The sequence below is a fragment of the Abramis brama genome (genome assembly GCF_963993115.1).
Source record: "Abramis brama genome assembly, chromosome: 4".
Classification (NCBI taxonomy): Eukaryota; Metazoa; Chordata; class Actinopteri; order Cypriniformes; family Leuciscidae; genus Abramis; species Abramis brama.
Window position 1 is genome coordinate 37,713,235 of NC_139966.1, and position 16,033 is coordinate 37,729,267.

Sequence of the window (16,033 nt, forward strand, 5' to 3'; positions counted from 1 at the left end):
ATTAATATTACTAAGTACTTAAATATATAATTACACCGTAACAATGGCACCTTAAAATAAAGTGTAACCCATATTTTTTTCTTAAGATGAAAATGACAAGATTTGATGTTTTCTGATTATATGACGTTTTTTAAGAACATTCTTTTCAGGAATTCAGTTTTGCTTTTAGAACAATCTTAAGAAAAACGTTAAGAAATGTGTTTGCGAATACAAAATATTCTTCAGTTAGAAAATAAGAAGAAAATAGCAGTTACGACGAATTTTATTCTCGAGAATCTTCTCAATTCTCTTAACGACTCCTTAATAGTAACAATTAACAACAAATTACTTAAATCTGAATTCTTTTACTGGTGGCATAAATACAATATATGAACTGGCCCTATCTGTATATTTAGAAAAAAGTGCATTTCATTAATTTATTAATTTAACCAGCTTTTGAGAGATAGTGAGAGATTGAGAGATTTTGATAGTGGTGTTTTTTGTGTGTTTTTTTCACCAGCTCAAAAGATTAATCTGTCAAATTTGTTCACAGTTCCCAAACATAGGCCCTGTTTACACCTGGTATTAAGATGTGTTTTGGTCGATCGGATCACGGCGCTAAATACAGGCGTAAACAGGGTCTAAAGCGTTTTTGAAAAACTTCCCAAGCACAATGTTCTCACCATTCCTGATTTCTAACACTCACTCTTGAGTCAGAGCAGAAATGAAAGCTTATGCTCTCTGTATGTTTTTCTGTCGTCTCTGGTCGTGTTCATATGTAAATTGCGAGAGCTTATTTTCGTCCATTAGATCGAAGGTCTGAAAAAGCCCATACATTTACCCGCCCATAGACCCTCCCCTCAAAGAAATCAGGAGAGAAGTGGTTGACAGTGGACAAAAGAGACAACTTAAGTTAAAACACCAGGTGTAAACGGGAATGTGTCTCCCTCGTCTGCTTGTGATCCAAACGTCCAAAACGCATCTTAATACCAAGTGCAAACAGGACCTTAGTCACGACCCACCAATTAAGAACCACTTATCTATTGTATATGCTAATTTCCTACTTCAGTATGTTCCTCCTTAACTGTTTCAACAGGAATTATGTCAACACAGTAAAGAAAACAGCACTTGTCAAACCATTTCATTGTGATTTCAAAATACTTATTCCTGGTAAAATTTTGTGATGGCACGGCTAAGTATAGGGGTTAAAGATCTGTGTTACAAACACATGACTTTTGTAACCAAAATAGCAAAAATTCTGTGCAGAGTAGTCGAACCGGGTTAATTTTTTAGCACCCAGCATGGTTATACTAATTAATTGTGATTAATTAACAACACTCTGCAAACCCAGCACATTAAGTGAACCAACTGTCATAGACAGCAGGAACAAATGTGTCGGGATTAGTCTGTGCTGAAACCTGGAGCATTTGATGATATGAATCACTGAATCTAATGAGTATCTTCTGCCATTAACACTACTAAAACAGAGGTACACCTGCATAGGAAAAGATCTGTTGAAATGTCTGATTTTTTAAATATAAGACTATATACACTACTAAATAGAGATCAACCAATCAGATGAATCCATGGAACGATAAACAAGAGCTTTAGCGGTGTCTTCCTATTATTTATTTATTTTTTTGTTTGCATTGTGAATGATGTAGTTTGTCACTCTCAAACAACTTATGTATTTGTATATATTGTAATATATTGCATTTTATTTTTTTAATCAATGACTATATTCAATAGTCTTATTGTATTGTTGTTGTCACCTGTTCTTAATATTCAGTGACGTTAATGAGAGTTGAATGACTGATTATCTGTTCAGTTACTTGGATCATTATGCTAGAATGTGCAAACTAATTAGCATACTACATCTCATTAAAGCGTGCCTAAGTGCCGAGAGGAAGTGGTATTCAATTGAGAAAGTCAAGAATATGAATACTGTCATGCTTCTCAACAGTAATGGAGTTCAATAAAGAAAGTGTACCTAATTTACAAGTTGAAACGCAATACATTTTAAATTTTAAACATGATCTCATGAATACCTAATATCCGTAGGTAGTTTGAGTCCTATCCATAAAGTGTATTCTAGCACATAGTCTCAGTACAGATGTCCTTTCTGTTGCAAAATATTTAGCGAAATGCTGTTGTTGGTTAAATTTAAACTTGAATTATGGTGTTTTGAGGTTTATTGGTTGTTTTTAGTGTAAATTGCCCAGAAGTTTAATGCTTCCATCACAGCTGGGATCCTCACTGCACGTTCTTTAAATTGATTGGCTTATTTTATGACGCATTTAGCCACTGATAAGAGAACACTGTTGTATGGTATACACATTTTACCATGCTTAAAATTAAATATTAATTTTAAATATTTAATTTAATTAATCAATCAACAATACTATTGATCAGCATTACCAAACGTGGACATTTTCCACTAGAAACAAGCATTGATGTATTATTTTAATTTAATACTGTGAAGCTGCTTTGATACAATCTGTATTGTGAAAAGCGCTATATAAATAAACTTGACTTGACTTGACTTGACTTGACTTAAAAATGTTTCGGAATTTTTCACCCAAATTTAGAGAAAAAAAAAATCTGAAGATTCTTTTTCTAAACCTCAGTTATGTGAGTTTTTGCGTTTACATTTATGGATTTGGTAGACACTTTTATCCAAACTAACTGTGCATTCAGAGTATACATTTTATCAGCAACCTGTGTGTGATTTGTTGTCTTAAAAGACAAAAGCCACTAGTAACTCTAAATAAAAGACTACAAGTCCTGTCCCCTCGAATGCCGTAATGGCTGTGCTGTGTGTTTTTAGGAGGGCCGCAGCTGCTGCTTGTCATGTTGCGTTTTCTTGAAGCAATTTTTCTCTCAGCGATTCCTTTCTTCCTGGTCCTGGCAGATATTAAACTAACAATATCTCTTCCAGCAATCCCAAGCCAAAGGGAAAAGCTGCAGACAGTCTCTTTTTTTTATACATTTCCGTTATCTTGCATTGCTAACAAGCCTGCACTTTCGTTCCTCATTGGGCTAGCCCGATGTCAAGAGAATAAATCCCCCAAACAGAGATTTTCTCTTAAAAGGATACATTTTCTGCCCAGTGTTTACTTAATCTTTTCAATCGGGCAACCATGCGCACTCGCTCTCTTTGCGCTGCAATAAAAGAATAAAAGACCTGACAACACGGCAAACATGTATGTTGGAGTTTAGCGATGTTCATTGTGACATTCTGCTTGAATGAAAGTGTCATACGTCCAGTCTGTGTTCTTTCACAAGGCTGTTTGTGCGATTTGCTGCTAAATCTGTGGAAAAGTGGAAACTGTAATAAATCCAAACATGATTCTTGACCATATTGTCTGCGATCATGGTTGGTGAGGTCCGTGCAACCTCTGTGCTACAATACAGAGTAAAATAATTAACATCATTTAGAATTAATATTAGGCATTTTTCACATTTTAGCTTTTGAGAGAAGTTTTTTAAGGTACTTTTCCACCGTCGGGCCAAACCGTTCTCTTTCCATTCCGTGCCTATTTGTTTCATTTTCCACTGTGGGACTGATAACGGCCACTCTTTGGAATGTTATACAAATGTGTCAGTCGTTGCTTTGGTAACGTAACGGTTTACTGATGATATGAGATATAAATAGCGACAGACTTATGGAGGATGATCAGATATTTCTTTTGATTTTATTATTAATTTGTGTTAACGTCGGTCAATTAGTCAGCTACAAAGAAACTGCTGTCCAAGCAACAGACAAGCGACCAATCATGAGTGGCGACATCACTGCACACATTCTATCAGCAGAGAACGGTTTGTAATCGTGCCGTACCAGGCTCAAGTGAAGTGGAAACATAACTTTAACCATTCATTAACATTCTTAGAACTGTTCGCCACAATGGTGGAAAAGCGGCTTTAAAGTTTTACTAGTTTTTAGAATGTAAAGAAGTTGAAAGTTGCAGTGTTTTCAAATATAGAAATGGCTAAGAAAAAGTATCGTTCTTTGCAGTCTGTCTGTACGAAATTGCATTTGTGGAGCAATCTGAATCTCTGGTTTGTCTCATTCGCAACTGAATTGCTTCTCATAAAATATCAAATGTGAAGAAAAATAAGCACTCACTTAAACCATGCATTACCAGAAGTCCTATTAATTGTAAGTAGTGTTCAATTTACTCAATACAATTGTAATCAATAAAAAACAAAATCTAATTGTATTGATTTCCTGTGTGATGGAGCTATCAGAGTTGGTTAAATGAAGTCCATGTGCCACCTGCAGGCACACCTATAGTTTTTTTAGCAACATATCAGTGATTATCAGTTTAACCATTATTGTTCAGCCCTATTTATTGGTGATTATTTACTAAAATTGTGTAGCAAATGACTATTTCAAGGGTGTGTATAAAAAGCAGACACACAAACACAACAAGGAGCCGCTAATCTACGCCATTAACATGCAGCAACACCACTGCTGGTTTCCCCTCAAAGCTGACTATGAATGATGAAACATGATATTATGATGTGTAAAATGACTTCAATGGAAATCAAAGATGTTTTATGCCAATTTGCTGTTATTGCAATTTCATTTTAAAATCCCTAATCCAAGACCAAAATGTCTGACTGTAGTTTTCCTGTAGTTGATCAAATATCTATCTATCTATCTATCTATCTATCTATCTATCTATCTATCTATCTATCTATCTATCTATATCACCCTTGAGGTTTAACAAGCTGTATCAGAATGAGCCTTGGGAGAGAATTCTTAAGCAGTTCTGAGTTGTTCTGTTTTATATCTTACACTAGTGCTGTTATTACATTGTAATAACAACATTATAACACATATGGTGAATTGGTGAACTATGAGTAAGCAAGACATGACGTGAATGATTTGGTGCTTGTCAATGCAGCGGTGTGATGAGGAGAGAAACATGAACACTGACTCATTGACAAACAGTCAAAAGTGACAGACAACAGAAAACAAGAACTAATTTTCTCTCAAAGCAAACAACCAGCAACTCAAAAACTGCCGTCGGTGCCCTGTCTGAAGTGGTTTGCTTCTCTGTACCTGAGAGCTCCTTGAATTCTGTGTTATTGGACATTAGGCATTCTTATTGCAGGAACAATCTGTTTTTTTGTTTTGTTTTTAAATACAGTATTAACATTCATTAATCGGGTCTAGCTACATTTTATTATTATTCAAAACGACCAATATACTATCACATAGGAGTTTCGGTCCCTCTTTATATTAGGTGTCTTTCACTACTATGTATAAACATTTAAATTAATCATTTGCAATGCACTTGTTGTGCACATACATGTTTTTACATTGTACTTATATTAAAAAAAAAATACCTCCATGTAATTACAGCTATAATTCATTTCTATGATTAAATCTATAATTACACTGTTGATCATTTCCTTACATCTTAATCCACCCATAAATCTAACCATCCCACCAAACCTGTCCCTAACCTTAACCATATTAGTTCATTATTTTATAATTGAATATGAAGCAATTCAGTTCTGACAACAAAATTAATTTCTAAGTTTCAGATCAGGTAGAAATAGATCCTTAAGCTAATCATTTGTGCAGTTGGAATTATTGAATCTTCTTTCTCAGCCCATGAGTGACAGAGGATTTTAAACTCGTACAAACACATTCCAATGGATAAATGCCATGTTATGTCTACCTCTGCAGTGCACACTGTCAAGACAAACCTAAGGGGGATGTGCAATTGCATTTTTCTTCTATCCTCCACTCTGGCAATCTTTCTGGGTCTAATTCAATAACTTGTGCCCTCTGTGGCGTTTACAGTGTGATTTAGAGTCATCTCGGTCGGTGACTGCAGTGTTCCAACCAAACTAACAATGGCCAGTGCTACAGGAGAGAAAGGCCATCATCAATACCAGTTTGCTTTAGTTGCTGTGCTCATCTCTTCTTTGACCCTTCCCTTTCCAAACACCCAGGATCTACAGTCTGTGGAGTGCTTTTCTTAATGACTATTGATGCCTTCCCGCCAATTTGCAAAGCTGCACAACAATAGGAATTTTGGGGGTTATAATGTTTTATAAATGGGCTATATTACAAGATAATAAGATTATAAATAAATAATGTTGATTAATCTGACAATGGTCTTAATATGTAAACCTGTGGTAGATGATCAATGTTGAATCATTGATGATTAATGGTACATGCTAGACAGCACCAACACTTGCGTCTATACTTGTTTTTGTCCTGAATATCATATTATGTTTGTTGTTCTTAGTTTTGTTGCCTAAAACACTTTAAGTGCCTGAAGAGGCTAGAGATGGGGATCTCCAGATGATTGATTTGAGCAATAATCACAAAGCAAGATACTTATCACGATACTTGTGTAAACACAGAAATGCCAACAGAATGGGAAATTACTCTGACCGAGGTTTTTTTTTTTTAGTCTCTAGCTAAGCCAACTGAGCGGAACTTATGCCTCCCGACAAACATGGCAGATATACATAAGATACACATGTTTTTCTTTTGGCCTGATTTAGAGGGAAATCATATCAGTGTTTGCTTTGCCATGGTCACAGTCAACTGTGATGATAGAGGCTGAATTTACTGTAGGGAGACAAGGCATGAAAAGACTCAAAACCACTTCAGGACGGGTATAACTAGGGCAGCTGTGTTGCCTAACACCATCAGAAACACAGTCTTTACTGTGGCAAGCACCAACCAACCAACCTACCTGGGTACACAGGCCTGAGACTCAGACTCAGGGGCTTCCGGAGCAGGACAGCAGAACTGGTGTAGAACGGTCTGGTTTCTGAAAGAAAAGAGATAGGAAAATGGTCACGCTAAAGGCTTTTCCCCAAACTAGCTCTTGTTCATTATAAAGTAGAATGAAAGTGGGTCAATACAGAAGCAGCAAGGGACTGAACTACCAGACCTTTTGCCAATACCTCAATCCCCAACAAGGAAATTGTGTGATGGAAACTGTATGATATATTGTTGAGGTGCTGAAAGTTACTCTGATGGAACTAACCATAACTAACGTTTCTTTTTCCTTGCAGGCCTAACATTTAACAATTGGGAACAAAATGTATCAACACTGTTTATCAAGGTTGGTGTGTCGAAATAGGGGAAAAACTTAAGGCAGTAATCCAAATATAATATCCTCATTACATAATGAGTAATCAGCATACAAATAATAACCCCATGATTTTCATGATTCTGTTGATTTTGATATCTAAATGTCCCTTGCCAGTAACAGAGTAGGTGGATGCTGTTTTCCACAAATTGAGCCAATCATATTAGATGAAAATGATGTGATTGTTATGAGAACTCCTGGTCGATTAAAGCATATTCAATGGCATTTTCTGGAGTTTGTCTGTTTTTTGGGGTTTTTTTTGCTGCGCAGCAAGTTAGTGGAGCACCTTATTTCCCAAGTGATATATAGTGTTCATTGGGGACGAGATTAAGAGACGTCCCAGGTAAACCTAAGTCAGGTGCGTAGGAGAAAGTACCTACCACATTTGCATTAAAAATCATACTTTAGCTGCTAGTTATGCTAATTAAAGTGGGTCTACATATCGTTTGAATCAACATAGGCTTGTTCCTCTGTCTACATTTTTTGCAAGACTCCAAAAACATACCTATATATACAATTAACTACAATTTCCAGCTTGATTAAACACTAGTGGCAGAAAAACACAGACTTTTACTCCATTTCACATGACATTGGCAAATTATTGATTATTAAAGACTTAATTTTGCTTGTTCCTTGCACAATACTATGTTCAGTCCTTAAAATACTTTTTTATCATAGTGCATGATTTGTAAGTGTGATAAAAGTGATAAAAGACTTGTAGAAGCAAGCTAAAATGGCATGGATACTGGATCTCATGTTTGCTCTCTTTGACACTATAGGTTCGGTTTAGGGTAGGGCTTTGCAACAATCAAAATGTCATTGTATATTCTGTGTCACTTTGTCTCTAAGTTACATGTAGCTGATACACATGATCAGAGGCTCTAGTTAATTTTAAAATAATTTTAAGTATTCAATACAAAATTGTCATATTCCAAAGTAAAACATTAAACACAATGTAATCATCTGATTGCAGACCATACTTAGTGGTGTACTGCGACACAAATAGACTTGAAGCTGACCTAGAACAGCTTTCCACACAAGTATAGTAGTGCATCAGTCTTCACACTGTCAAATTTGACTGTCCTCTCACGTTTTCTCATGTGAATGAGCATACATGGTTTTAAACATTTTTCAAAAGTACTTATTTCTATCTGTAAATCTGTGTAAACTACTCCTGTAACGTTGATCCTGAAATATAGATAATAGTGATAATTAGCATTATCACAAAGGTAGTTCATACAGACAGGAAACTGAAAGGGGCCTGAGATTGTGATTCCCCAGTTTTCGTGACATGATTACCAGAACATTAAACACCATCTGCTGAGCTAACTGCTGTTTGTTTGAGTCGTTTTCCTGAATTTTGCACACAATAGAATCTTTACAATAAAACATCATGGGCAACAATAAAGTTTAATGAGCAAACACAGATGCAATAATGCAGCGAAATAATAGTGGAGAGGGTCTATAAAACACAATAGCAAAATGGTGATTTTTTGGATGTGTTTCTCTTTTTTTTTTGGAAACCTGACTGATATGCATTACTATTTAAACTTGTCTATGAACTGTCTATAACAACATTCTTTGCCAGTTTTGAAATACTTTCTTTGCAATGTCATTATGCAGCCATAACATTCAATAGTACCGGAGTTAAAACAGGAGTTTACAGTTTCGACGGTGGGTGAATATGGATATTTGATGAACTGTTTTTACTTTACAATTATTATTTTGATTATTGATTGCATAATGATGGTGTCTGAGATCATTCTAGAAAGGTTTCTTTAAAAAAAAAGTAAGAAAGAAAGAAAGAAAAAAGGGTTGGTGGCTTGCACTGTAAAAAATTTCTAACCCTCCCAAATCAAAAATTTCAAGTGACCAATAACATCTGAATTTTTCAATTGGCCCAAGTGAAATTCTTGTTGCAATAGTCTGTTAACATTGGCTCAATGAGAAATAATACATCAGACTAATTGAAAAATTTAGATGTTATCGGTCACTTGAAATTTTTGACTTGGGGATGTAATTTTTTTTACAGTGTGGCTTGGCCGTTATTATGCCTATATCTGTGCCCTGGTGCTTATGCTGAAGATTTGTGTTCGATTCTGGCTTGTGTCATGTCCTTCTCCCATTTCACAGTCATGTCTCAAAAATGGACTTTTAACCCCTCAATGCATGAATGTTTCGCCAATCATTATTACAATGCGGGTCTTTAGTGACCCGGATCTATATCTAACACGAATGGATCGCTACCCACCGCAATAGTATAAAACTCTCTTGATTTTTAATAGCAATACAAGAGAGTAATATAAAGCATATGTCATTACATTTTGGAACTTGGATGGGTTAAATTTGAGTAGATGCTTTTTACCATCATTGCTGTCATCGCCAGAGCTCATTTCCCCAGTACATCCAACATCTGGCTTTCATTTGATATCTCAACAATATTCTCAAAACTGTCATTTAACGTCTTCAAAATCAATATTTTGATTGCTCACACCATCATTGTGTGCCCACTCAGACTGCTTACTGCTTTAATCTGAGTGTGCCATCATAAACAACATGTCCATGAACACCACCTCATCCACACCAAAGCCTCTGCCTCATTTTTTCCCCTTTAGTGCAGCTGGTCCTCTAGTCCGTCAGAGCAGATAAAAGAGGATTTGGCACAAAGAGGGTACGTAGTATTACTCAGGATGTCATATGGCTAAGTTAATAAAAGTTATGCTGTTATTTTAGCTCACGGACTTTAGACATGTAGGGGGCAGAAATCCCATTTGCTAAGACAGATCATCTCTCTTCCTCCTTCAACCTCTATTTCAACCCTTTAACTCTTCTCTGCAATTACTTGAAGAGTGATTCAGAGTGATTCATTCGTATCCCTGTTGGAGAAGTACTACTGGATTTAATGTCAACTAAAGGATATAGCAGCAGGAGGTCTTCAGGGAAAGGAACTAGGAAAGGAAAGGAACGCCAGAAACTATTCTGATATTAAGTGCCGTTTTAGCTAACACTTTATTTTACAGCCATTGTTACACATTGTAGTTACTATAGTAATTACTATAAATTATGCATAATTACATGCAACTAACCCTAAACCAAACCCTAATCATAACCCTATATTAATTACATGTAGTGTAGTTAATATTTACTCAGCACTTAAAAACTTACTTAATATTACTCAGTACTTAAATGTATAATTACAGTGTAATAAAGACACTTTAAAATAAAGTGTAACCCTTTATATTGAGGTGTCTGTTTTACAGTGTAATTACATAAGTACTGAGTAGTCATCTACATGTACATACAATATTATAGGATTAGGGTTAGGATTAGGTTTTGGTTTAGGGTTAACCACATGTAACTATGCATAATTTATAGTTATTACTATAGTAACTACATGTAACGTGTATCAAGCACACTGTAAAATTAAGTGTTACCTTATTATCCCAAAGGGAGATATATTTGGAACAACTCTATTGAAATGTATCTCAATGTATTTTGAAATCAGAGCATTTTTGCTTTGTTTTTTGTTTTGCTCTTGTAAGTTGCTTTGCTTTTACCCTTCTATCCAGTTCATCCAGCTCCGTGGGGTTTAAGTCTGAAGACTCTACTGTCCATTCTATGATTTGAGGCCTTCATGTCTTCTGATGTAGTTCTGCCATAGCCTGGAGGTATGTTTTGGGTCATTATCTTGCTGCAGGATGAACTCCGGACCAACTATGTCAGAAATGGCACTGCAAAATGCTATGCTAGTGATTTTGTTTCATGCTGCCATTCACTCTGTGCAAGTTGCTGACTCTGGATCCAGAGACCATCCCGCTTTCTCCACCATTTTTGACAGTTGGTGTCACAAAATTAATAATCTTTGTATTTGTTGGTGTACAAAAAGCCAATCAGAATTGTTGGAACATAATCTTTCTATACGTAATTAGTCACATGACATTTGCAACTCAGGTGATTGACTCAAATCACATACTTGCTATGCCAACTGCGCAACTATAGGAATGGGAAAGTAAATAAACATGACATCTTGCACCAGCCAACTGGGTTTATAACGACCACATTTCAAAATCCAACATTTAAATTATGAGTTTTTAGCTTGGGAAGTAATCTTCCTCTACAGAGGACCCTTCCCGTACAGTCCCTTTCATGTTGGTACATTATAAGGTTATGGGTACAAAGAAAAAGCATAATGATACATAAGGCTGCCCATGTTAATTCAGCATGATTACTACAATAAATATAGCACAGTGGCTACCAAGTGGCGTGGGGGATGAAAGTGTGTCTGCTAATTAATTACTATTGTTAATGATCCTATAATTGTGTTTTTGTTAACAAGTGTGACTTGACACTGGATTGTTAATAGGTTATGGACTATAGGTCTCAAAAGGGAGCAGATTTACTAGAGCCAGACTTACTGCTGTTGACACGGATAATGACTTTTTGAATAGAGGTGACATAAAGCGTGGATTTGGTCAATAGGCTCAGTGAATTAAAAGCTGTGTAAATGGAACTTAAGCAAGTATTAAAATCAGTGACCTTGAAAAACACACCTGGCTGTTATTTAACAATCCAAAGTAAATGTTAAAATTCAAAAGGATACCCATGGTATGCTTGAAATAAATAAACATTAACTTTCGACAGGATGATTCTGTTTAAAACGTAAAGACATGCTTGAATTGATCAAGAGCGCTGTAATCTGATTCAGAATAAAATTATATATATTTCAAAGGACTCTTTACTCATTCCCTGCCCAAGGGCTATGAAAAGATGAAAGTCATGTTTCTGACAGCAGAGGAAGAAATGCATCATTTTAAAATGCATAAACACAACATTAGATCCAAGTTTGTACAGTTGAAGTTTTATCACTTTAAAGTTTGAATTGTGTTTGTTTGAGCGAAATGCAATATGTTTTCATGTTTCAAAAACACTGAATGTCCCTCAAGTGCCCCAGGCAATCTTATTTTTCCCCCATTTGTATCTATAGTAAATAAATAAATAAATAAATAAATGAATAGTGTTCATTTGGGTAAATCATTTGGTTTATTAGTTTGATAACAGGGCACCCATTAAATTATTGTTTTGATGATATTGTGTCCGTTAAATTGATGGTCTGAGGGGCTAACTACAAAAAACTGTCCAAAAATTACTTGTCTAAAAATTGACAACAACAAAAAGTATTACATTATAGTATTTAATGCTAGAAATTCAATACAAAACATAAATGTGATTTTTTTATTAATTTTGAGGCTATATATATATATATATATATATATATATATATATATATATATATATATATGTGTGTGTGTGTCTGTGTGTGTGTGTATGTACTGGAGTGTATAAACTATATACTTAAGTACAGTTAAATAGTATCCTTTTATCAAACTAAAAAGTGGAACAATTAAGTAACAAGAATTACTGAAATACTTTTTACTTCTAGTACACTGATTTGAGTATACTTATATGTATACTTGGAAAATGGACTTAAGTTTATAAAATGAACTTGTAATATGATAAAGTATAATACTTTTTTGTTAGGGAAATGCTTAACAATGCCCAAGAAATCAACAGTAACACCCAAACAACCAAATAGCAACATGCTACAACCACTGAGATCACCTTAGCAACCACATTGTAATGCATTGGCAACACCCACCCACTGTTGCACTAGCATTTACCACTCGTTTTCTTTAAAAATATAAAAGTGCATTAATATACAACTTATTATGAGTCGTTTGGTGATGTCAGGCACTAAAAGCATCCAAATTACTTCTATAAAATATTCTCCATATCTCTTTTAAGAAAAGCTTTCACTCTAAAAGCTCATTTTCGACATACACATCTCTGTGATGAGGTCATCGCCCTGTGAGCTCATCACAATACAGCAGACATAATGACCATAAAGGCAAACATTAGTATTCCAGGTTGAACCAAGATAGTACACATAGAGCACAATATCTGATCTCGAAAACGTTCTGCCCCACCTTCAAAAGGTTAAACATCTATTTCCTCCTAGAATAAATGTATAAAGCTCCAGCTGGTTAGTATCTTCCCCCAGCTCCATATGTCATGTCTTCATGTATTCATTCTTTGCTGACGAATCATTCTTTTGATTTCTTGGGTTCTTTTCAATGAACCAGGTGAACTAGGGTATAAAGTAGACTCAAAATGATCCCAAAAACATTCACTAAAATTTAAATGATTTATCCAATGCTAGACTGAGAGCTATTTGTCAATGTAAATGATTATTAAAGCACCTTAACAGCATGTGAAATGTCTTGTAATGACATTGTAATAGCATAATCTCGTAATGACACAATTGTGTTACTAATTTTGTGTTGGTAGGCTAGTTAAAACACAATTTTCAAAAAGAACCAATTTGCAGCAATGATTTAGGTTTCCAACACTAGTAAACAACCAGTGTTGTTTTGCATGTCCAAGACAAAGAAAAGTCCAAGACAAAGAGGTCCGTAATACCTTGACAACGCTATCCATTAGCCATTAGAGACCTGCAAAAATTGGTACAACATAATAAAACATCATTATTTGAGTCTGTCCTATTTATATGTTGGGCAAGTATGGAAAATCACAGAGTCATCTTGTGAAGGCCTCTTGTTTCAAATCATTCTCCACTGATGTGGAAAAAATACTCTTTTTTGGCGTCACTTTGATTGACTATAATAAGAATCCAATTATTAAGCTATGCCATAAGTTGCTTCAGATCACCAAAGAAGTGAAACCTATCAAGATGACATTTACATTGTGTCCTAACCAGACACAGGGTGACAAGTAATTTGTCTCGCCACAATGATCAGGGACACATTGACATCCAATAAGAATATATTTGATATTTAATACAGAGGATTCTGAACCAATGGGATTTTGAAGACAGAAACTCTTATGAAATCTTGTATCACTTCTAACACAATGTAAGCTTTGGTTCTAGGGATGTACTCAAAGCCAAATACCTTATAGGCTTGGATAATGACTTCAGAACAAATTCTGCAGAATAATAGAAAAAGGATACAAGGATAAAGCAATACGCTTAATGAACTTATCCAAAAATTACACCACAACTCAAAGAGAAATCTCTGAAGCCAAGATTACTAAAGTGTGAACTTTATAAATGAAAATGGTTGTCAGAAATCCGAACTTGTCAAGAGTAACCTTAAACAAAGATATTACAGTGTCTATGCTAGAGCTTTAATTCTCTGCCCGAGCCCGAGCCCGGATTCGACCCGACCCGACCCGCGGGCCGGGTCGGGCCGATATTTCCCGCCACTGTCCTCGGGCCGGGTTGGGTCGGGCCCTTGATAAAGCACGTCACGTGTCATGTGCAGCGTCTAGTCCACTCGCACTCGCAGTCTCGCACGCGTGACGCATCACACCTGCTGTGCGTGCTGTAGGCTATTCTGTTGCTATTCTAAGTGCGACATGGATCTTGAAGAAGCAAAGAAAAAAATTAAAACAGGAGAATTAACTTTGAGCAAGTTTGGAGGAAAATCGGAGGTATGGACACATTTTAAACTAGTCGTGGGGAGTGACAACATAATGTGTTGGCTTTGTCTCGTGCATTAAATGCGCACCTATGACAGCAAACAAAAAAAACGGGGACTTCCACGATGAACAGACAAGCAGTCTTGCCATGACAGAAATTATTATAGTAGTCAGCCTCAGGCCTCAATATCCGCTTTTGTTACTTTGTTTTCCGATCCATTCAACTATTTCTGAATAAACAAACAACGCAGTTTGCATGCTTCTTCCTTGTCGCATTAGGTCTATTCATTAAGATAATAATTAATGAATGCACGCACAATTATGAACTTGATAAATGTTACAGATATGTTTTACTACAAACAAATGCCTTTCAACTTACATGTGCAAAATTCAGAATTAAATGAATGTGCTGCAATTTGTACAAAAAGAGAGTCTGTAGTACGTGTTTTAGCCATTAAATAAGCACATAGTTTCAAGTTTGTTAAGTTTTGTTTTGAAGAAAGCTTTTCTTTAAAGTGAATTTCGTTTAGTATAAATTGTGTCTTAATTTTAATACATTTTCCATCAACCAATTGCCTGGTTTTAATACATAAAAAGCAGTATAGCAGATATTATAATCATGACATGAAGTCGCCGGCGCGCCACGGTCACACCATTTGAAACTCGTAAAACACGCTGTCACCGAATTTACAAATGCACATCTTGCTTGTTGCTCACACATATTATGTTGAAATAACAATATGTTGAAGTAACATTATTAATAATAATGAATATTTAAGAATATTTGATTGAATGCTGAATGTTGTGCTTGTTCAATTTAATAAAATTAAAACTTTAATTGTGATAATTAAAATAATTGAATATTGAATATTGCGTGGCCAATTTTTGCTCATTTATTAATAGTATTTATAATATATATATAACTGCGCAGCTCCCTCCTGTAGCCTAAATGAGCACAGCAGCACCTGCTTAAAAAAAATTTTGGCACCGCCCCTGGTTATAACGGCCCACATATTAAAAATGGTCGGGTTTGAATCGGGCTCGGGCTCATAATTACAGTGAACGTGTCGGGTCGGGCCGGGCTCGGACACAACGTGTTCGGGCTCGGGTTGGGTCGGGCTTGATTTTTTGGGCCCGATTTAAGCTCTAGTCTATGCCAGTGAGATACACAATATTAAGCTTTAGGATCTCACTCACTTCTCAAGTTCTTTCTCAAACAGAGCAAACACAGTAACCTGCAAAGAAAAATATAAAACAGTAAGCCTATTTTTTTTTTTATACATATAAAATGTAAAAATTGAGAATGAATTATACAAAACATATTTGTTATATGGAGCCTATAAATAGAATAGAGTTATAATTATCAGTTAGTTTTAGTGAGCATCTGGATAATCCAAATACAGATACAGATAAAGATAATTTTGTCACTG

At 35.5% G+C, this 16,033-nt stretch overlaps 1 protein-coding gene across 2 annotated transcripts in view; it reads right to left on the reverse strand.

Moving 5' to 3' along the window:
* iqsec3a (IQ motif and Sec7 domain ArfGEF 3a) overlaps nucleotides 1-16,033 on the reverse strand; it is a 139,187-nt gene that overhangs the window by 105,397 nt on the left and 17,757 nt on the right. For both annotated transcript variants that reach the window (XM_084111731.1, XM_084111730.1), the window contains exon 2: nucleotides 6,705-6,782. In XM_084111731.1, the coding sequence (XP_083967857.1) occupies nucleotides 6,705-6,782 (78 nt within the window). The remainder of the gene's footprint in view (nucleotides 1-6,704; nucleotides 6,783-16,033) is intronic.